Source organism: Corvus moneduloides, chromosome 25, assembly GCF_009650955.1.
Source record: "Corvus moneduloides isolate bCorMon1 chromosome 25, bCorMon1.pri, whole genome shotgun sequence".
Taxonomy (NCBI): domain Eukaryota; kingdom Metazoa; phylum Chordata; class Aves; order Passeriformes; family Corvidae; genus Corvus; species Corvus moneduloides.
In genome coordinates this window covers 464,397-486,639 of record NC_045500.1, presented here as the reverse complement: position 1 = coordinate 486,639, position 22,243 = coordinate 464,397, and the positions used below count along the sequence as shown (strand labels likewise).

The following is a 22,243-nucleotide window of genomic DNA, read 5'->3' as shown; positions in this document are numbered from 1 at the left end:
CTGTGACTCGATGATCCTGCCTTTACACACACACTGTTTATTTTGATGTGGTTTCTGTGCCTGGACAGAGCCTTTTTGAAACCATCCTTTCCTGACCTGCCTGCCCTGCGTTTTTTGTTCAGTGAATCTGCTATTTGGAAGGGCAGATGTTGTTCCAAGGTCCGTGACTGTCACCTACCCTGAGCCTGAGCATCCCAACTGCACACCTGGGCTGTCTCCTGCTGCTTCCTCAGCCACCTGACACCCAGCATCACCTGCTGAGCAGAGCAGCTTTGCAGCCTTGCAGAGGGTGGGACTGGATGAAACTGTTTGAGGCGATTTGTCCTAACAGTGTCACCTTCCCCACGTAAACAGGTACTAAAAATGTGCGCATGGCAAACCTCCCCACAAGGAATAAACATCAAGGAAGGAAAGAAAAACAGAATATCCACCACAGTCCTCCCCTCATTCTGGATTTGAACCAAGCCCTGCTCTTGGAAAAGTTGTAAAACAAGTAAATTGAAGGCAAAGGGCTCCTCTGCAAAGCATCTGCACTTGCTCAGTTGTGGGGAGGACTCGGTGTCTCGTCAGAACAACCCAAGTGTCCCCTTCCATTTGTGGCTGGGCCCAGCCTTGTCTCCAAAGCACCACATGAGGATCAGGAGCCCTGCCAAGATCCATCACTCACAGGGAGAAACCACAGTCCTGTCCCCAAGGATTTCTGCAGTGATCCTCAGTGGCAGAGCCCAGAGCACAGTCCGGGGACAAGCAGAGATCTCTAATTCTTGCTTGTTTTCTGTCTGAAGGCAAAACGCCCAAAGGCCACGACATTAACAGACTATCATGGAGCTGTGAGAGCCTCTGCTGCTCACAGACACCCTTTCAGGACAGCACTTTCATGTGATACTGCACTTTATCCTGACAAATAACCTTCCCTCTTGCTCATCATCCCTCCCTAGAGCACGGACTGGCCGTTTCCTTCAGCTGGGGGTTTCCACCAGGGAAAACCATCTGAAGTTGTATCACTCACATTCCCTCTGACCAAGAACCACCCAGCAGCTCAGCCTCAGGCAGGTCTGAGGAGCTGGGAGGCTCTTGCCTTCAGGAGGTTATTTCCAGATACCCTCTTTCCCCAGAAAAACCCACCCTCAAATAAATTCCCCAGAGCATTTCCCCACTGGAGTTTGAGCACAGAAAGCCTCTGTCCCTGGCACGTTGAGGGGACACCTTGAACTGCACCTACATTTGCACCTGCTGAAAAAATGTGCTTTAGCACCAACAGCTCCACGACAGTTTTTATATAAAGAATTATTCCATTCAAAATCCACACATAGCTACAACACTGCTTCTGCGTCTCACGCATCCAGAGTTAAGAAGAGAAAGAGCTGACCCCATTTCTGTCACAATACACATTTAAATAATTAAATAGAGAAAAAAAAATCCAAAGAGAGCCATGAATGGAGCAGTTAAAGACCAAAGTTTAAGGGCGACAGTAATTTTTGATGTCTCGTTACCAGTGGATGGATAGACACAGCAGAGCAGTGAAACTGCCCCTGGCTGGGGCTGAAGGACCAGTCCCACCAGCAGGGCCAGGGAATCCCAGAGCCCCAGGACACACAGATGCAGCTGGGACAGTGCAGTGCAGCTCCTGGAGGGGACAAAAATCCCTTTTGCCTCAAAACTGCCACTTCCATGGTGACATGTCACAACAGGACAAGAGGAAACGGCCTCCAGCTGTGCCAGGGGAGGGTCAGGTTGGACACCAGGAGGGACTTCTTCCTGGAAAGAGTGGTCAGGCATTGGAAGGGGCCGGCCAGGGAGGTTCCTGGAGTGCCCAAGGAACACCTGGACATGGCATTCAGTGCTCTGGGCTGGTGACAAGGTGGGGATCAGTCACAGAGCAGACTCGAGGGTTTGGGAGGGCTTTTCCAACCTCAGTGACTCCATGATTCTGTGTGTGAATTAAGGATCACAGGGCAGAACCCCAGGCTGAGCTAAGGGTATGGTGAATCTGCTTTTAAAACAGGGCACAGCACACCCCAGTGTTAATCCTGCTGGATGTGAGTGCTGCCCTACCCAGTTCTGCTGGAAAACTCCAAACACCGGCCACTCAAACCCTTGTCCTTAATACCTATTACCCCAATTACTCAGTGAATTTGTCCTCCAGTGTTATCATGCCAGCTACAGAGTAATAAACATTAATTATGCAGTTCAGATGCAATTCAACCCCTACAGATGCCAATTCACTTTCCCAAACCCTGGAACAGAGCCAGGTGTTTCAAAGCCCCTCCACCCTGGCTCTGGGATCTCCTGAGGTCTGAGCACAGCCCAGCAGCACCCTGCAGGCTGCCTGCCAGCTTCAGGCATTCTTGATTAATTCTCATTCCCACTGTCACTTCATTTTTATTTACTGCTGCTGGGAGCAGGAGGCACAGAGTGTGTGACCTCAGATCCACCGGAGCACAGCACGTGGAATGATGGATTAGCAGGGTGGAAACAAGGAATTCTGCTGCTTTCTTTTGCCTAATGTGAAACAGCCCTCAATGCCCGAGAAAAGTTTAGGACAGAGGTTTCAACACGTGTGCACATCTGGAAGGATGGGGTAGAAATATCCAAGCCAGAATGGGCAGGTTTTCAGAAGGTTTCGTGGATTTATAAAATACCCAGGATTTGTTACCCTGAGAAGCTGTGGCTGCCCCATCCCTGGATAGGCCAGGCTGGACGGGCCTTGGAGCAACCTGGAATAGTGGAAGGTGTCCCTGCCCATGGCAGGGGGTGAAACTGGGTGGGCTTTAAGTTCTTTTCCAACTCAAACTCTCCATGATTCCATTTCCAAACACCTGCACACATGAGGCACCAAATTCGTGGGCAACCTGTCAGTGGAAGTTTCATTTCTCCAGTCATCTTCAGGCAAGTGGTGCCAAGAGGCAGAAAAGAAGAACAGAAAACAAAGCAGGGGAAAGATCGTGATGGTGACCAGCATTTTAATGCATCTGAAAGCAGAGCAGCTTTTGTAAGCCCTGCTGAGCACACACAGGCTGGCCCTGACCACGGGGTGAGGACACATAGGGGGCTGCATCATGTGAAAATTTACTGTTTAATAAAAGCACCTACTAATTGCTTTTGTTTTGTTTAGCAAAATCCTAAATCAAGGCAGAAAATTGTATAGAAACATGGAGAAGGAGCCATTTCTGAAGACAGATTTTGCACTGGGTAGGATCCACCTGGATGCTCCACACAGATACATCCCTTTAACAAACATGTGAGAGCTTTCCCCTCTCTGTCTTTCTGAAAGTATATAAAGCACACAGAAGAATATCTGTGCGTTAGAATCTGTCCTTTAGTCATCTGCTTAAAGAGCTTTTCACAGGAGCAAAGTAGCACTTACTCAGTTCCTGTTCTCCAGGTGTTTGAGCTCAATCAGAAACTATTAATAAAGAACAAGCCTTCAAGACAAAAAACCCAGCCATACTTTGAATGTTTGACTCAAAAATCCTCCTGCAAGCAATTTGTGGTTCCAGCCTGGACCATTCCAGGCAGCCAGAAGCAGCAAACCACACTTGAGACATTGCTCCTCTGACTAAGACATCGCCCCTGTGGGAAGTATCTTCCACTCTCCCCTCCCCACAAATCACCCGGGGTGGGGAGTCCTGCCTGCTCTTCCTCCTTGGAGCCTGTTTTTCCTGGCATTCCCTCCTGTGCCCTTCAGGCACTCATTATTGTACAGGGAATGTGGGATGGGGATGCCTTCAGAGCTGGGCAAATCCTGCTCTTCAAACAGAAGGTGCCCAGCTCGAATCTCCCGCAGGGCAGAGCTGGGACAAGCAGCTGAGGTTTGGGGCAGTGTCTTCCTCTGTGCATCAGAGACCTGATTCCATCCATCAGAGCAAACACAGCCCAGACAGCAGCACTGCTGGAACCAGGAACAGGACAGGGCACGGCACTGGGCATCCCGTGCCACAGGAATGGCCCAGCTCCTGCCAGCCTGAAAATGGGAGCAGGAAAATGGAGAAAACCATTGGACCACGAGAATACCTGCTCTGGGAACAGCCTTAGAAACGTGCCAGTGCTGGAGCAGAAAAAGGCTTCCTTTGTTGGCACTATCCCCTGGAAAGCGGGAGCAGGAAAGGTGCTGTGGCTGGGCTGGCATCACAGCAGTCAGCCTGTGTTTGATCCCCAAGACTGTGCCAGCCCCGGCTCGTGCCCGTGCAGTCTGACATCCCTGCTCAGCAGGGCCTGTCAGCCCTGCCCCAACAATCCACCTGTGAGCATGGACATGAGCAGCAGAAGCCTTGGGAATGGCTGGAGGTTACGTGAACATCTCCACAGCCAGTCCTTGTTCTCTCCCTGCCACTCAAAATGTCACCAAAAATGATGCTTGAGGTGTTCAAACACCACGAATTTCACACTGTAAACAGTATTTACAAGTTTCTTTTATTTTTCAGAACAAAAGCTGAGACTGGGCATTCTTCTGTCGTAATATTGAAGTAAGTACACAGGGAGGTGCTGTAATGTCACACAGACAAACCCCAAAACATCCAAAAGGCACATTTCCAGCCTTCCTTACAAGCTGCCTGGATTAGCCCATCCCAGCCTTTCTGCAGGCTCTGACTTGTGCTGATTTATTCTCCATACACCAGGTAACCCCTTTTAAATGTGGTTCAGACCATGTAAATTCTTTGCTTATTCCAGTGGAAACTCGCAAGGATTGCAAACATTGTCCAAGGACCTTCACAGCACCAGGTACAGTATGAATTCCTACAGGTCTCAGGCACCCCCTGTGCTCCTTCAGGGACCACAGGGATTATCAGTTACTGTCTCCAGGTTCAGAGGGTTCAGTCCTCACATCATCGTTTCAGGACTTGACCCTTTTATTTTAACAACATCACTCTTTTCACAGCAGTCCTGAAATAGCCATCTTCTAGAAATGCAAGTTCAGTGCAATCTTCCTTGGAAAAGAAAGGAAAATCCACCTGCATTGCTGAAAAAAAACCAAACTAAACCAAACCCTCCTATCATTGGCTCTTCCCAACAGGATTTAATTCCCTCCCTTTGTCATTTCCTAGTTTTCATGTTTAAATTTTTCCACAGGAATCAAAAGAAGAATCCTACCTCTCCTCTTTTCTGAAACAGCTCTCTATATATTCCCACTGCTCCTTAAGAGCTAATAAACTGGATTAATTTTTTGAGGTTTTTAAGCAGAAGAGAAGCTGAGCAGAGACTTAACCCCCCCTCCAAACCTTGCACAAAGCCTGGATTTCACAAGCTGACTTGCAGCACAAATACACCTCCCAGAGAATGCTTTTTCAAACCTTATCTGAGAAGGTTTTGCAAAATAAGCATCAAGCTTATGTAAGTGGTGTAATTCTCTTTACACCACTAAAATGATACTTACAGATGGGAAAGAGTGGGGTAGAATTCCCTCAGTGTAAGAAGCTGTGTCCTGCCAAACCCAGCCAAGGCTGAGATGGATGTTTGAAATATCTGCTGTTCAAAAGCTTTGCTTTGCTGCCTGCTCCAGAGGGAAATGACACAGTAAATGCCACTGATGGGCCCCAGCACACAGGGTGGGTCTGCACAGCCCAAACTGGGCAAGGCCCAGCACTGAACCCCAAACCCACGGGTTTAACTTATTTCTCTAAGTCTGGAATCCAAAGCTGCCAGGACAGCAACACCCTCACTCTCTGCTATCTGCTTCTGCAACAAAGCACAGCTGTTTGAAAGCTTCCACATTTCTGTGGATGCAGCCTCACTGACAGAATTCCCTGTGTCCATCTGAGCAATCCAGGATATTGCTCAGGCTGCTGCAGTGGCTGAACACCAGTGCTGGAAGCACATCCAAAGGGTGAGGAAAGCCAAATTTGGTTTTCAGGCTTTTTTCCTCCCTCCTTCAATATTTTTGGCCTGATGCAGCTGCGTCCTGCCAAAATCTGTCCCCACTGCACCATCATTCCATGAGCTATTTCACACCTCCCATTCCATTCTCATGTGGAGCCAAATCCACGCAGACACTGCTGGTGTCCAACATGTGATGGAATGGAATCTTCCCCTGGGCACTGGGAGAGGCCATGGGATGTCAGGGGTGAGGTATCTCCATGGCAGAAATGGTGCTCAGCTGTGCAGTTCCTTCCATGCCTTCCTGGTCATTGGATCCAGATGTCATAAGCTTCTCAGCTTTCTATTGATCTGAGAGACAGGGACATGGAGTAATATGGGAGAGGGTCACTTGGGGGAGGGAGAAGCTTGAGCTAGCCAGGTAGAGTACTTTAAAACAGAAGAGAAAAAAAAAAGAGAAAAAAGAAGAAAAAAATACAGGAAAAGTAAGGAAAAAAGGAAAAAGAGAAACGGGAAAGAGGGAAAGGGGGAAAGAAGAAAAGGTGAAGACAGACGGGGGAAAAGGGGAAAGAGAAAAAGGGGAAAGAGAAAAAGGAGAAAGAAAAAAGGGAATGAGGAAAAAGGGAAAGGAAAAGAGGAAAAGGGAAAGAAAAGAAGGTAAAAATAAAAGGAAAAAGAAAAAGGAAGAAAGGAAGACAAAGGTGGCTGGTTCTATGCCCATCCTTTAAAGGGATGAAGCCAACTCCCAGTGTTTCCATTTGAGTTCAGTCAAACACTGGGAAGGGAAGGGAAGGGAAGGGAAGGGAAGGGAAGGGAAGGGAAGGGAAGGGAAGGGAAGGGAAGGGAAGGGAAGGGAAGGGAAGGGAAGGGAAGGGAAGGGAAGGGAAGGGAAGGGAAGGGAAGGGAAGGGAAGGGAATTTCTCAGGAGCTGGGCCTGCAGAGGAGCAATTCCCTTTGCCAGGCTCAGAATTTCCCCCACTGTCCCCACACAGATGAAATCCATCTGTACCCTCAGACACATCCCTGCAAAGCACTGGAGAGTGGGAGTGAGGTGCCAGAGGAGTGGGGACAGGCCTCACCTCCATCCTGCCCCATCCCAGCTCTCTGCTGCTCCTGAGGCTCCCTCCTGCACAGGGACATTCTGCAGGCTTTGGGACACACTTATACCTGAGGCACCCTGTGAACCTCTGCAGGTGTAGTAGGGTGGGGGAAGGATCAGAAGTGATGTACTCTGGAGCTAGAGGAAAACTGCCACGTTCTCCAGGCTCACCTGCAACAGCCAGGGAATAACCCCGGGCTCATCCCTCCACTAAGCACTGCAAATGTGTCCCAAATGTGAGTGCTCGAAACACTGAAATTCCAGTTTCCTACAGTCCCCTGGAACTCCATTTCCCAGGCACTGCCCTGCCCGTGGCTGGACACAGACGTGTGCCCGCCCTCAGGGTTTGCTGTGCTGCTTGCCAGCCTGGGCTGCTGGCCTGGGAAGTGCTGCTTTTGTGCCAGACTGGCTCCAGGGGGTTACAACAGTCCTGGAAAATTCCCAAACACTGGCAAATTTGAGAGATGTCCACTTGGAACCTCCCTTCCCTCTCCCGAGAGCACATTTATAAACACGTACAGGAACACATGAAAGCTGCCCACAGAGGGGAATTCCCTGCTGGAATTAACCCTGCTGGAGCTCAGCCTGGCCAGGCTCCATCTCCAGAACAGAACGAGAGGCTCTGCTCTCCAGGATGTGGGATGCTCTGCTCCATAGGATGCAGGATGCTCTGTTCCTCGGGATGAAGGATGCTGTGTTTGTGTTCCTCAGCGCTCCCAACAGCCCACTCTGAGCACAGAGCTGAGGCAGCAGAGCAGGGACACTGCAGATTCACCCCATCTGTGTGTACTCGTTGATAAGCGGGACGCTCAGGTGCTGAGGTGAATCATGGAAAGAGCTGCTATCCTAAACCCAGGAAAACACCCAAACCCAGGCAGTAACTGCACTGAACCTGCCCCTGCCCTGCATCTCCCACAGAGAGGGACTCACTGAGCATATTAAAACACACCCATTATGTAGCATTTTACAAAGTCACACAGATCAGCAGGTGGAGAATTTGTGGGACAGAGCAGCAGATTCCTCTGCCCAAAGCATCTTGAGATGAGAATTCCACACCAGGTGTCTGGGAGCAGCACACTGTGGTAACAAACCCCTGGCTGGGATTCTCCCTGTCCAGGTGTCTGTGTCCCCCCAAAGTGCCCTCAGCCTGGGCACACCCACTCCTGTCTCTGGGCTCATCCCTGGGCATCAGCGAGGAGTCTTTGCTTCACATTCTCCATTCTCTCCCCTCAATGCTTCTCCTCTCCTACAACGTGCTGGTGGCAGCACCACAGGCAGTATCCCTGGGGGACTGAGCCAGGGAAGAGATGGAAAACCCCAACCACACCACAGGGAAGTGTCACATCACAGTATTCTGGGGCTCTGTTGGAAAGAGAATGAAAGCCAGGCTGGGGAGAGGAAACGGGGCGTTTACCTGACACGAGATCTGCACCAGGTACACGAGTTCCTTGGACTCACAGCCATTCCTCGTTACTTCGTTCTGTTCCTCCGGGAGCGAAAGCTGCAGAGACAGGGAGGGGAGAGAGAGAGGAGCAGGTCAGTGAGGGGGATAAACCAGGCACACCATGGCACATGGAGCACAACATCCACACCAGCCAGCTCCAAGACATGTCTGGTCTCGGGGAATCGGGGAATCATCAGGGAAGGGCTTGTCTGGCTGGAGCTGCCCCAGGGGAGACTCTCCTGGATTCTGGCACCTCACCTGACAGGTTAAAAATAAAAACATGGTTCAAAAATAAAACAATTATGGGGAGGCAAACTGTTCAAGGCAGGATTAAACCTCCAGCTTAGAAGTCTGCAAAATTAATTGTTCACTGAAAATAGCTCTATAAATATTCATGGCTAGTGAATATAGAACAGTGCTTCTCCCTACCCCCTTCTCACATTTTATTTATTTTTTTATTTTATACATTCAGGCAGACATTAGATAATAAAACGTATCTCCTAATTTCAGTGTTGTCAAGCAATTCACCCCAGCAGAGTTTTATGGCACCATTCATCACACCCAGAGTCATTAACTGCATCATCAGGATGTGTTTGTGTGAGAGTAGTGAGGAGAGATTTCACTGTCTCATTTCTGCACAGGGACCAAGGCCGGAGCATGCCACTCCTGGCCTTGTTATCCCCCTAGTCTTGATATCCTGCACTGAAAATGGCTTATGTTTAATGATCTTCTCTGAGAACAGAAATTACAAATCATCATAAGCAAATTAAGACTGTTTGCAAAGCAAATAAATAAAGGAAATGTGTACATAAAACTTAAAAGGCTGTAAAAAAATCCTAATTAGCCACGAGCGAAAAAATCCTGAAACAAATAAAAGCAGAAATGAAAGAAAGGCTGAGGAGAAGAATCCCAAGTTGATGTATTCAATGAATGTAAGCAAGGAAAATCAGAAGTGGGGAGTGAGAGACACCTCATGAAAGAGGGACAAAGAAGGCAAAGTTCTCTCCACACAAATGACCATGACACCTGGAATTAATTCAACTTTGTTCTGCCACAATCTCCCTTCTCTCTGCAAGGAAGTCCCACAGCACATGGATTCAGCCTTCTCCCTCCACCAACCCAACTCCTGCAATACTAATTTCTTTTCTGATGGCTGTAGACAGGTAATTAACAACATTCCTGGACCAAAGAAGGTCTTTGGACTTGTACAATTTATTATCAACCTAGGCTGCTGCCATTAATGTGATTAAACACAACCACTGCTTCTGTATCGCACCTTCCCCCCACCTTTGTCATCATTCTTTGCTATCAAATGTCACATTTGAAGTGCTACTGAGTTTTGAAACTACAGCCAAAGGAAACCCAAAGCAAGCAGTAGAGGAAGGCTTACAAATGCTGGAGATATTTTCCATGTTTGCCAGGTATGAGGAGCTCCAGTTCAAAGAGGCCACAAAGATGATCCAAAGGCTGGAGCAGCCCTTCTGTAAGGAAAGGCTGAGAGAACTGGAAGTGTTCAGCCTGGAAAAGGGAAGGCTGCAGGGAGAGCTCAGAGCCCCTTGCAGGGCCTAAAGGGGCTCCAGGAGAGCTGGAGAGGGACTGGGGACAAGGCATGGAGGGACAGGACCCAGGGAATGGCTTCCCAGTGCCAGAGGGCAGGGATGGATGGGATATTGGGCAGGAATTGTTCCCTGGGAGGGTGGGCAGGCCCTGGCCCAGGGTGCCCAGAGCAGCTGGGGCTGCCCCTGGATCCCTGGCAGTGCCCAAGGCCAGGCTGGACATTGGGGCTTGGAGCAGCCTGGGACAGTGGGAGGTGTCCCTGAGATGGCAGGAGGTGGAACAAGATGGGCTTTAAGGGCTCTTCCAACCCAACCCATTCTGGGATTCTATGAATTAGATGTGGGTTTCCTACTCCTGGAGAAAGGTTTCCATCCTTAATCTCCCCTGTGCTCACCGAGGGCACACAAACCTCCCAGCCCCAAGGGAATTTCAGGTGTCCCTTCACTGTGTATCAGTGCCAAAGCTCATCACCACAGGCCCCCGAAAAAACAACAGCCAGGCAACAAAATCACCAGAGCTCCCTGGAAGGAATTCAGGGCCTGATTCTGTGCAGCAGAACGTGGGGTAGAGAAAGGCACGGGGTGAGTTAGGATGGGTTGAGTTCATCCCCTTCCCTCTCACACACGGCCACCAGGCCGGGCTCCGGCCTCGCCAGGGCTCTGCACAGACTCCTCAGGAGAGCAGCAGTGTGTCAGCTGCAGGTGTGGGGTCCATGTGTGTAGGACACTGAGGTACAGCAAACCCCATTCCCAAGGCACACCTGCCTGAGGACCATCCTGCTGATGCACATTTAGGAGTTTGCACCCTCCCAGGCAGCCCCTGCTTCAGTCACTGTTCAGACAAACTCACTGTGTGGAGAGGTGACATCTCAGCCCACTGATGGGCCCTACATCCATGCAAATGTCTCGTTTGAGAGGGGAGTTGTAAAAACCAGCTGAACACTGCTCCCCTCCCACAGGCAGCCTCGTGCTGACTGAGACAGAGACAGAAACTGTTTACACAGGAAAATCTATTGAGTTTATCCTGCAATCCAGCTGTCCTCACATCAAAATGCCCCCAAAGATGAATATTCGCTCATGTTCCCGGTCCCCATGTGGTTCAGTTTGTATTTTGCTTTGTTAATAGACATGCACCAAAGCTCTCCCAAAAATTGTGGCTGTCCTGTCGTTTAAAAGCCTTTCCTGCTGCTGCATCCCTTGTAAACAGAATATCCTGGAAAGCACAGTGGCCCCCAGGCTTGATTTGAAATCCAAGCACAAAGCAAAGACCTTACTGGACTCTGAACATGACTCACAGGCAGAATTTGGTTGGCTTCAAAGTGGGACATTGATTTTTGTGTTCTTAAAGAACAGCAGGGCCTGGTGGATATCCCTGTAACTGTGCCAACGTGTTTTCCTGAGATAAATAATCTGTAAATAGCATTTATGGCAACTGATCAGAGTTAAACAGCACATATTTTATAATATATAATCTGCAATGTTCCTTCTTCACATTGAAATTGGCTGTCAAAGCTTCTGAGCCTGACGAACAATTATGATGCATTAGCTCCCATTAGGTTCATTTATTGTTGGAATACATACACTTAGATAGGATGAATGGATATGACCGATTTCATAAATAATATTTAGAGTATCCTCAACTTTTCACTGGCAGCATTTCATGATATGCAAAGAAAGCCTTAAAAATGGTCACGCTACACTTTATGGATAATTGCGAACACCACAGAATCAGGGAATCCCAGAATGGTTTGGGTTGGAAGGGACCTTAAAGCTCATCTGGTTCCTTGGGCAGGGACACCTCCCACTGTCCCAGGTTGCTCCAAGCTGGCCTTGGACACTTCCAGGGATGGGGCAGCCACAGCTTCTCTGGGCAATAGTGCCAAGGCATTGCTCAGATTTGCTTTTACACAGCTGGGGACAAGTTTGGGAGTCTCCCCCCTGCTTCCTGCACACGTCCACTGAGAACTGATGATGAATTCAACACAGATCATTGCTCCTCTACCAGCAAACTGGTACCACAAGCTTTTGGCTCTTTTTGCCCAAAAGAGCAGCGCCTGCTGGCCAAGACTTTGCTGATCACATATATAGGGAGGTCAAGCTTAAAAATGCTTCTAGTTCATGTCTGAGACAGAGGCTCATCTCTGGCAATCTGGGTGATAAGGGCACTGATTACAGGGGTCTCCTGCAGAGCAAAACTTATTGGTCATTCCTGTTGTAGGGAAAAACAGCGACAAAGAAGGAGGCTGAGTTATGATATGGCACATTCAGAATTAAAAATAATTAAAAGATGACCCTTGAGATCTGTGCAATCATTTTTTACTTCCAGCCACTGAAGTCTTGTGTGCTCCTCTTACAAACCGCGAAAGCTGTGAAAAATCATCTCAGGGAAAGCACTACATAAATCTGTTGACAGGACTGGGATTGTTGGCTACTAACAAAGTGCCAAATCCTGGCCAGGTAAGACCTGGTGCCCCTGAGCCCCAGACGTCAAAGGAAGCTCAGCTTTAACTTTCATCTCCTTGTTTCCTGAGTGATGTCAATTCCATCATCCAGCTCTCCCGGTGAAAGGATAATTTGTGAGAAGCCTGGGAAGCATAGATTTGATTTGTCTGTGGGACTTAATTCAACTTCTGCTTCATAAAGCCATGAACACACTGATCTCACTCATGCACATCACAGCCAGTGAGTAACACAGAGCTGCAGCAGAGAGCTCACAATAAAATTAAAATATGTAAAAAAGAGAAAAGGAACATAAAAGAAAAGAAAAAGCCCGAAGAAATCCCCCTCCCCAACAGAATTAGAGTTAAGGTTAGAATTTAATGGGGGAGGCGTTCAGTAATTAGATGACAATTAATGAGAACTGTAAACTAGAAAAATAATCTTGATTCCAAATAGAAGGAGCAGATCATCCTTCCCAAACAGTGTAAACTTTTAGTAAACTTTAATTTATCTAATTCACTGACACCTCATCTCATGTCAGAGGTGTGGAGCTACACTGACCTGGGACACAGCCAGGGAATAACACTCCAGAGAGCAGCAAAACCCTGTAAAATAACTCCTACAATTCCTGGAGTTGATTTCAGTCTCCCACACAGCACCTGCCAAGTTTCATCTCAGTTCCTTGGGTAACGATGCCTGAGTGGGAGCCAGCAGAGAGCCAAGACCTGGGCAGGGGATGCTGTGTTTGCACACCAGGGACTGCTCCTTCAAGAGGCTTTAGGGACACTGCTGGTGCAAACAGGAGCTTTTCCAGGAAAATACTGGGACAATCACAAATATCCACCAGCAATCTGAGCTGACAGAGGCATTTCTGGCATCTCTCAGATGGTGACAGAAACCTGTCCTTGGCCCTGACCTGAGGGTTTCTCGTGGAAAACACACATTTCGGGGCCAGTCAAAGGAATTATGGAGAATCCCAGAATTGTTGAGGCTGGAAAAGCCTCTGAGACCACAGAGTCCAACCGCTTCTCCAGCACTGCCAAGGCCACCACTGACCCACGTCCACAAGTGTCACATCCACATGGATTTGAAATCCCTCTGGGGGTGGGGACTCCACCACTGGCCCTGGGCAGCTGTGCCAGAGCTGGACAGCCCTTTCCAGGAAGAAATTTTCCCCAATATCCACCCTGAGCCTCCCCTGGCCCAGCCTGAGGCCGTTCCCTCTCCTCCTGTCCCTGTTCCCTGCGAGCAGAGCCCGACCCCCCCGGCTGCCCCCTCCTGTCAGGGACTTGTGCAGAGCCACAAGGTCCCCCCGAGCCTCCTTTGCTCCAGGCTGAGCCCCTTTCCAGCTCCCTGGACATAAAATGAACACAGCTGCTCTCTACAGCTCTTTCTCTATGCTTCAAAATATTAATTATTTAATATTAATTACTGCTATTTAACACAATATTATCCACCTAATATATATAATTATATTGTAGTATATATATAAATATATGCATATAAATGTGAGTACATTATTTGTATAATAAATATTATTATATTCATATAATAAATTACATCTCTAAGAGAAAAGATAATAAACATGTAATTATATTTATATCCTGAATATAACTTAGTTATTATAAGGTAAAGTCCAAGCAAGTTGAGCCTCATTAGCAGCCCCTCTCCCCTGTGATCTAACACAACCAACTGGCAGCATCTGGCCAGTGATCCAGGTGGGACGAGGAGCTCACATCTGTAGGAAACTCCAGGAGACAAGGGATGGCAGGAACGCTGACCACAGCTTTAGCCAGGAGTTTTAAGTCAGTGGAAAGGCTGCTGCTTTTCCTGGCAGAGGTTGTGTCATTGTTCCAAGGAAAGCTGGTGATCTTGCATGTTTTCCCAGGATGGAATTCCAGGTTAAATCCCTGGGGAAGGCAGCCAGACACAGGTGATGGGAATTACTGCCGCTCACACTCAGCCATGGCAAAAGCTCATCAAGCCTCCAGAGCACTGTTACATCTGATAACTTCTTTCTAACAGTATTAGGAATAACTTTTCTTTCCCCTTCCTAAACCACCACACTTTAATGTCTGTTAATCTATGTTGTTTGTGCACTTTAGCAAATCAAACGAGGTCAAAGTCCCGGGACCAGCGGCACCTTCACGCAATGTGTGCACTGGGTGCAAGCCTGTCTGGTGGCCAAGGGCAAGGAGCAGGAGGCTCATTTCCCTGTGAAACATCGCTATGTTTGATTAAGAAACAGTAATTCTAAGACCCAAATATCCTTGGGACAAATCCTGAAGAAATTAAAAGCTAATTAAACTCCGAGATGCTGCCTCATTGTAAGGAAAAGCTGTGACCACATATCTCAGCCCCAGTCACCAACAGCCAGTTCCTGCACTAGTTCCTAAATTATCCTGCTGACCCAAGCCCCACTTCATCCTCATTACCCAGGCCATTACTCACAGCAGCTTGTCTGGTAATGGGGCATCTTCCAGACCTGCCTTTTGATATATGTAAAGATTTTATTTTATTATATTTGAAATTTTAGGTTGGCAAATCTTCTCAAACAGGAAACATTTTCTACCTAATTACTCTGACTGCATAAATGTATTTATCTGGCCTGTTTTGACTCACTCCAGCTTTATCTTGCTAAATATACTAGTTATCCTCCCACACACTTCCTATCTTCTCCCGTTTTCCCTTCTCATCCTCAACTGTGGCTTCGGAGCAGGAAAAGAACATTTTCCACAGAGTGGTTTCTTTACCCAAGCGTAAATATCCTGAAGTAATGATCAAAGTAAAGACAAGAAAGCCCCGTTTAAAGAGTATTTTTCTATCTGACTCTCCTTTTTTCCCCTGCTATTCTAAATCACCCCTCTGACAACTCCAACACAGCAAAACTCAAAAGCAACAAAAAACACACAGAAAATCAAATAGGGCTTGATAAGAGTAAAAAGGAAAATGCACCTCCTGTAATGCCACACAATCACTACTCCAGGCTCCCCAGGGTGTGAGTAAATCCTTTGCTGCACGTCATCTGAACCATGTGGAATGCTGGGCCTTATCCCTGGACAATCATGGAGCACCAGGGGCCTGCCCAGCCACACTCAGCCACCATCAGCAGCAAGCTGAGCAGAGATCCAAGCACAGCTCCCTCTGACCAAAATCAGCTGGATTTTGATCTCTAAGGACTCTTCCAAACCCAAGCATTCCGTGTTTCTTGGGTTTCCACACCTGTTTTGTACAGAGTGTGAGATACCATTGTGTGGAAGGGTTTGGATGCTGGAATTAAACTCCACAGCACCTCTGCAGTAAAGAGGCAAAACATCTCCATGGAGAGATCTTCTCTGGTGCCCAGTGACACCACACGAGGGAACGGCTGGAGCTGTGCTAGGGGAGGGTTAGGATGGATTTTGGGAAAAGGTTCTTCCCCCCGAGGGTGCCGGGCACTGCCCAGGCTCCCCAGGGAATGGTCCCGGCCCCGAGGCTGCCAGAGCTCCAGGAGCGTTTGGACAGCGCTGCCAGGGATGCCCAGGGTGGGGTTGTTGGAGTGGCTGTGCAGGGCCAGGGGTGGGACTGGATGATCCTGGTGGGTCCCTCCCGGCTCAGGATATTCTGTGATCTGTGACAGGGTGATTCTGTGACACCCTGTTTTCTCCCCACGGATTGAGCACAAAACAACAGAAAACATCACTGGAATGTGCAAGGATACGAGGGATAGATGTGAAATTGACTCACGGAATCCCAGAACGGTCTGGCTTGGAAGGGACCTTAAAGCTCATCACATTCCACCCCCTGCCATGGGCAGGGACACCTCCCACTGTCCCAGGCTGCTCCAAGCCCCATCCAACCTGACCTTGGGCACTGCCAGGGATCCAGGGGCAGCCACAGCTGCTCTGGGCACCCTGTGCCAGGGCCTGCCCACCCTCCCAGGGAACAATTCCTGCCCAATATCCCATCCAGCCCTGCCCTCTGGCAGTGGGAAGCCATTCCCTGGGTCCTGTCCCTCCATCCCTTGTCCCCAGTCCCTCTCCAGCTCTCCTGGAGCCCCTTTAGGCCCTGCAAGGGGCTCGGAGCTCTCCCTGGAGCCTTCTCCTCTCCAGGTGAGCACCCCCAGCTCTCCCAGCCTGGCTCCAGAGCAGAGGGGCTCCAGCCTGGCAGCAGCTTCGCATCCTCCCTGGACTCGCTCCAGCAGTTCCGCATCCTTCTTTCATGGGGGGCCCCAGAGCTGGACACAGCAAATCTCTTTCCCAGCAGACAGGAGCTCCCATCCAATCAGAGGTGTACTCAGAGGTTGGGTTTTATGCAAGAACTCACACTGAGTAAATGTAAGAGGTTGTGGGATGTGTGTTTTGCCTGCAGTTACTTCCAGAACTATTTTAAGCTTGCAAATCACACAAGACAATTTCTTCCTATGGCAGGATGATTATTCAGCAGTCAGCATCCCTTCATCTGAGCTTCACCTTCAAGACTGACAAATCCTAGCATGGTTTATAAATATGAACAGCTCAAGAAAAGGGCAGATCCCAAGTCCAGCGGGACCCTTGGGGTGCTTTACTGGTACTGGATGCAGCACTGGCTCCACATGTGCCTTACAAGTGCAAGAACAGGTCTCCTTTGGGCTATTTGGCTATTTTGTTTTTAATATCAGCTTCCAGTGAGGTCGTGCACAAGTGCTGCACATCTTGGTGCTTCTGAGAGAGGTGAGAACAGCTGGGACACTCCTTGAAGTCCTCCAAAATCAAAACTCCTGCAGAGAATAACTTAAAAATCATAGAATCGCAGAATTCTATTCTAAGGCAGGGACACCTTCCACTAGCCCAGGCTGCTCAGAGTCCTATCCAACCTGGCCTTGGACACTTCCAGGGACATGGCAGACACAGGTGGAGATGTATGGACACTGAGAAGTCCCTGCTGGGCTCCCATGGAAAAATGGAGCTCCTGGCGTGGGACAAACTGCTGCAACTTTTAAAATACACATCCCCTGAGCTCTGCCCAGAAGGATGGGAAATGGCATCACTTCGAGGTGGCAGCAAAGACTCCTCTGCAACCACAGCAGCTCTGAGATCTGACCTGCTGGGTTTTCAGTTTTCCAGGGACTGGACAGGTCCACTCTGGTCCATCAGACACAGGGTAAAAAGATAAGGCAGGTTAAGAGATATCAATCAGCTAAGAGAGAAATCTAAAAACACTTGGCCAGTGCCACACTTCTCTGGGACACAACAAGAGGAAAGGGAAGGCAATTCCTCATGAATTTTACCCTTTCCAATCTCACACACTGCTTTGGACCGGAGGGTCCTCCCCATGCTGCTGCTGTAGAGCTGCTCTGAGACACAAATCACAGGAGATCCAGCCGGTGCCTCTCTGAGAGGAAATCAGGAGTAACCTTGACCTAAGTGCAGTCAGAAATGCACAATTTGGAACGATCCCCCTTTCAATCCCCGATCCCAGGCGGAGCTGCCAACGCAGGCCGCTGGTGTATAACTGCTGGAGTTTGTTTGTTTTAACTCCTAAGCCAAGTCTATTTGATGCCTAAGCTTGTTGAGACACAAAATCTCAGAGTTATATCAGAGACACTTTCCTCAGATTTTCCCATGTTAAGCTGCAAATGTTTTCTCAAGTGGTCTCACCCTTCTATTTCCGCTAAATGTATAAGAAGGTCAATCTTCAAAAGCAATGAAATATTGATAAAAACTTCTTAGATGCAGCCACTGGAGACCCCATTAGGCAAAAACAACTTCTGAGTGTCTCCAAACAGAATGTTTGCATGGAATTAAAATATTGGAGGTTATTAAAAACAAAGCAGGAACACCCCTGCATGTGGCTGCAGGCAGAGCAGGGCCTCGGGCACTGGGGATTGGCACAGAGCACAAAACATCCTGGATTGCTCCATGGGCTCCATCTGCCACCTGTGGGGTTTCTGGTTGGAATTTCCTGGGTTTGTCTTCTGTCTCTAAAGCTCTCTATTTTGAGAAACTTCTGCGCTCCTTGGATTCCAGGCTACAGAAATCACGGCCTTCAGATAAACAGTGTTGAACTTCATCAACTGAAGCCACTGGGCTGAGAACTGCTTCTCACCTTAGCTGGGTAAAGCCTGGATTTTATTGGTTTTTATGACACAGGATCTATGTCACTTGGAATGGCATTTGGGAAGACATGGGAGAAACACAGAACTACTGACAGATTTGCTTCATGGATTTCTTTCCTGCGTTTTTTTGCTTCCACGATGACCTCATTTCCTTCTCCTCTGGGGGGACACGACTTCCAGTCTCTGGGGTTCAGGAGACAACATGGAACACAACACTAAGCACAGGCTCTCAAACCAACAGCCAGGGGCATGGGAGGCTGTTCTCTCACCAGACTTACAAGGGGTAGGAAGCTACGAACAGTGACAACTTGGAAAGTCCCTGCACTCAGTAACTGTGACCACAGCTGGGGCATCACTGCCAGAGCCTGGCTGGGAGCGTGGAGTGGTTCAGGCAATCACACTCCTCCTGCAGCCTTGCCCCCAGGGAGGTTATCAGGCCATTCCCACCATCACAGGGGCACAGGAGTGAACTTTCTATGCTCCCCTGTACGGACACGCTCTCCAGGGACTGAGAACTAGAAAATAAATGAGCAGAATCTGTTACTCACTCCCATCTATGGCTTCTGGCCACCAAGAGACATCCCATGGGATCAAACACAAAGCACAGAGCTCTGCCAGCACACCTCTGGTGGGAATCCAATCCACAGCTGCTCCAAGGAGAGCTGCCAGGGTCAGCCCAGCCCGGGTGCATCTGGCTCAGCACACAGAGCCTCCATTATGGCACGCTGTGGATGCAATGACTGTGTTGTTGTTTGGGGAAAACAGCCCATTCCAGGAGGACGTGTGATGTCCTGCTCTTGTTCCCAGAGCTCCATCCCAGCATCCCTGGCCAACCTCACCTTGAGCTCTGCATCCCCTGGGGCTTTGCTTTTCCCAAGGAAAGGAAATAACTGTGGTGCAGCCACAAGGAAATGCAAACAATCTTGGGGTGCACAACTTATTCCTTCTAAATTCAATTTCCATAAAAAAATATGGCATAAATGAAACATTTCCTTAATGAAAGCAATTGCAAGGCTGGGTTAAATGACTGCGGGCACAGGTTCCTGTTAACACTACACTGCTAGCAAAATCTAATTACAAACAACAGCAATCCCTGGCACAGACACCTCCAGGTACCAGAAACCAGGTCCCAGGCAGAGAGGTTTGATGTAAAGAGTTTGAAGACATATTTGAGTGACTTTACAAAAAGGAACTTTGGGGGCATTTCAGGACCAGGCAGAAGATTTTGAGCTTCTTGTTTTGTTTCACACTTCTGAGACTTGGCTCTCATTAAGCTGCACAGTACTTGGAGGAGCAGGAAGGAAGGAAGGAAGGAAGGAAGGGAGAAGAAGGAAAAGAAAGAAAAGAAGGAAAAGAAGGAAAAGAAGGAAAAGAAGGAAAAGAAAAGAAAGAGAAAGCCTGGCTATTCACAGAAGTGTGCTGCAAGGAATCAGTGTAAGGAAAAAGCGACAAGTCAAACAGATCCCAAATAATTAATTTAAATTGCAGAGTGGCTGAATGTTGTGTGTGAGAAGTAGTGCCATGCACACTGTGCAGGAATTTGAAAGCTGCCAGTCCAAAAAATCCTGGTTATTCTGCTCAGTCTGCTCTGCCAAACACACACAGAGAAATAAAACACAAAACCCCCTCAGTTTCTTTAACTCATGGCAGACATTAAGCTCGGCGTTCTGAGTGACACGGGTGCTGTATCAGCAGCACCACCAACCAAATGAAAGGTGTCACTCAGCCTGACCAATTTATGGGGGGGGAAGAAGTCTGGGAAGATATTCCCTCTCTTCACATATGCAAATCTCGGTAGAGGGATGAAAGGCTCAGTGGCCCTTAGGATAAGCAAGGAGCAAAGATAGGCAGGAAATAGGAAGTGGTTTAAGTCCAACTCTCCCACACAAAAGCCAAGGAGCTGAGCCAGCACAAAGGGAGCTTTGGGACACATCCTGACAGCTACAGAGACTCAGCCTGCCAAGGCAAGGAGCAGGGGAATTCTCACAAGGGTTTAGCAGGAGCGTTGGAGATGCTGAGCACCCCCTTGTGCTGCTCACTGAGAACCTGGAGTGGCACTGAGCTCCCAGGGCACGGGTTCCAGAGGTGGCACGGGGACAATGGCATTCCTAGAAAGTCCAGATGCTGATTTTGTCTGGTTAATAATTTACTGGCTATGACTGAAGAAATGCATGCAACCTCCTAGGATTGCTCTGTGGCTCCTGTCAGCACAACATCCAAGTGAGCATTACGTGTCCCTGCACCTGATGGAAGATTTATCCCAGTCTGCTTCACATACCCACAGATCTGCCTCAGAAACATGGAATAAAGGTCTAAAATTATACAGGTAAAAGTTCAGAGTCAACATGCACTCACTTTGACAACAGATATTCCTTTATATTCAAAAGATTCTTTATAAAGGTACATGGAAGATCAAAAAAGAGAAAATAAATGATAAAATCTCCTTTGCTAACCCTACCCATGTAACAAAGGGCATGTCCTAGGAATTATTAGCAATAGTTTGGAACACATTTAGCACCAGAAAATGCAAGACACTCCTTTTATTACTGGCCCCTCCTTTCTCTACTTAGTAGGAGATGCACTAGAGGTTTAAGAACATTTATCTCAAAAGCCATTCCCTTCTCCTGAGGCAGGAAAGCTCTGCTGGGATGTTCCCCACTCCACTCCCAGCTAATTCCCTATACCTCATTAATACGGCTTTTAGACTGACTTCCACACTGCAAAAAGATCTTGCCAAAGGCCACAGGTTAATCTCTAGGAGGAGAATCACAGTTTGCATTATCCTCAGCTTTAAAATCTGTCATGGAAGACAGTGTGCACAACAACACAACCACCTCCCCTCCTCTGAACTACCTCTGAAGATTCTGCAAAGAACCCTTGTTAAACTGGAATCTGAATCATTCTTTATTGCCACAGCAGCACTTGGTGCCACCCTGCAGGCACTCTTCCAGCGGTTTTATTTTATCTTGATGACCACGGCAAACAAAAAGGATCTCAGAGCAAGCCCAGAGGGTCTCTGAGGCTGTGCACTACTTACCCCTGCTACAACGCTCTGTTCTTTCCATGGACGGGCTCCCTAGCCAAGGCCTAATAGCTCCAGGTCTCTCTGTAGCTTCCCAGCAGCTGACTGAGAAAACCTTCCCCGCATCAGCTCCGGAGTGCAGCGCTCCAGGCTGGGAATCAAAGCCAGCTGCCCACGGCGGGGTCTCTCGCTCCACAGCCGAGCGTTCCTAGGGCCAGCACCGGGCTCTGCCCCCACAGCCGAGCGTTCCTATCGCCAGCACCGGGCTCTGCCCCCACAGCCGAGCGTTCCTAGGGCCAGCACCGGGCTCTGCCCCCACAGCCGAGCGCTCCTATTGCCAGCACCGGGCTCTGCCCCCACAGCCGAGCGCTCCTATTGCCAGCACCGGGCTCTGCTCCACAGCCGAGCGTTCCTATTGCCAGCACCGGGCTCTGCCCCCACAGCCGAGCGCTCCTATTGCCAGCACCGGGCTCTGCTCCCTCAGCCGAGCGTTCCTATTGCCAGCACCGGGCTCTGCCCCCACAGCCGAGCGTTCCTAGGGCCAGCACCGGGCTCTGCCCCTACAGCCGAGCGTTCCTATTGCCAGCACCGGGCTCTGCTCCACAGCCGAGCGTTCCTAGGGCCAGCACCGGGCTCTGCCCCCACAGCCGAGCGTTCCTATTGCCAGCACCGGGCTCTGCCCCCACAGCCGAGCGCTCCTATTGCCAGCACCGGGCTCTGCTCCACAGCCGAGCGTTCCTAGGGCCAGCACCGGGCTCTGCCCCCACAGCCGAGCGTTCCTATTGCCAGCACC

General features: G+C 49.1%; 1 protein-coding gene across 6 annotated transcripts in view; it reads right to left on the bottom strand.

Moving 5' to 3' along the window:
• ARHGAP32 (Rho GTPase activating protein 32) overlaps positions 1–22,243 on the bottom strand; it is a 239,011-nt gene that overhangs the window by 86,653 nt on the left and 130,115 nt on the right. For all 6 annotated transcript variants that reach the window (XM_032133853.1, XM_032133850.1, XM_032133852.1 and 3 more), the window contains one exon: positions 8,328–8,414. In XM_032133853.1, the coding sequence (XP_031989744.1) occupies positions 8,328–8,414 (87 nt within the window). The remainder of the gene's footprint in view (positions 1–8,327; positions 8,415–22,243) is intronic.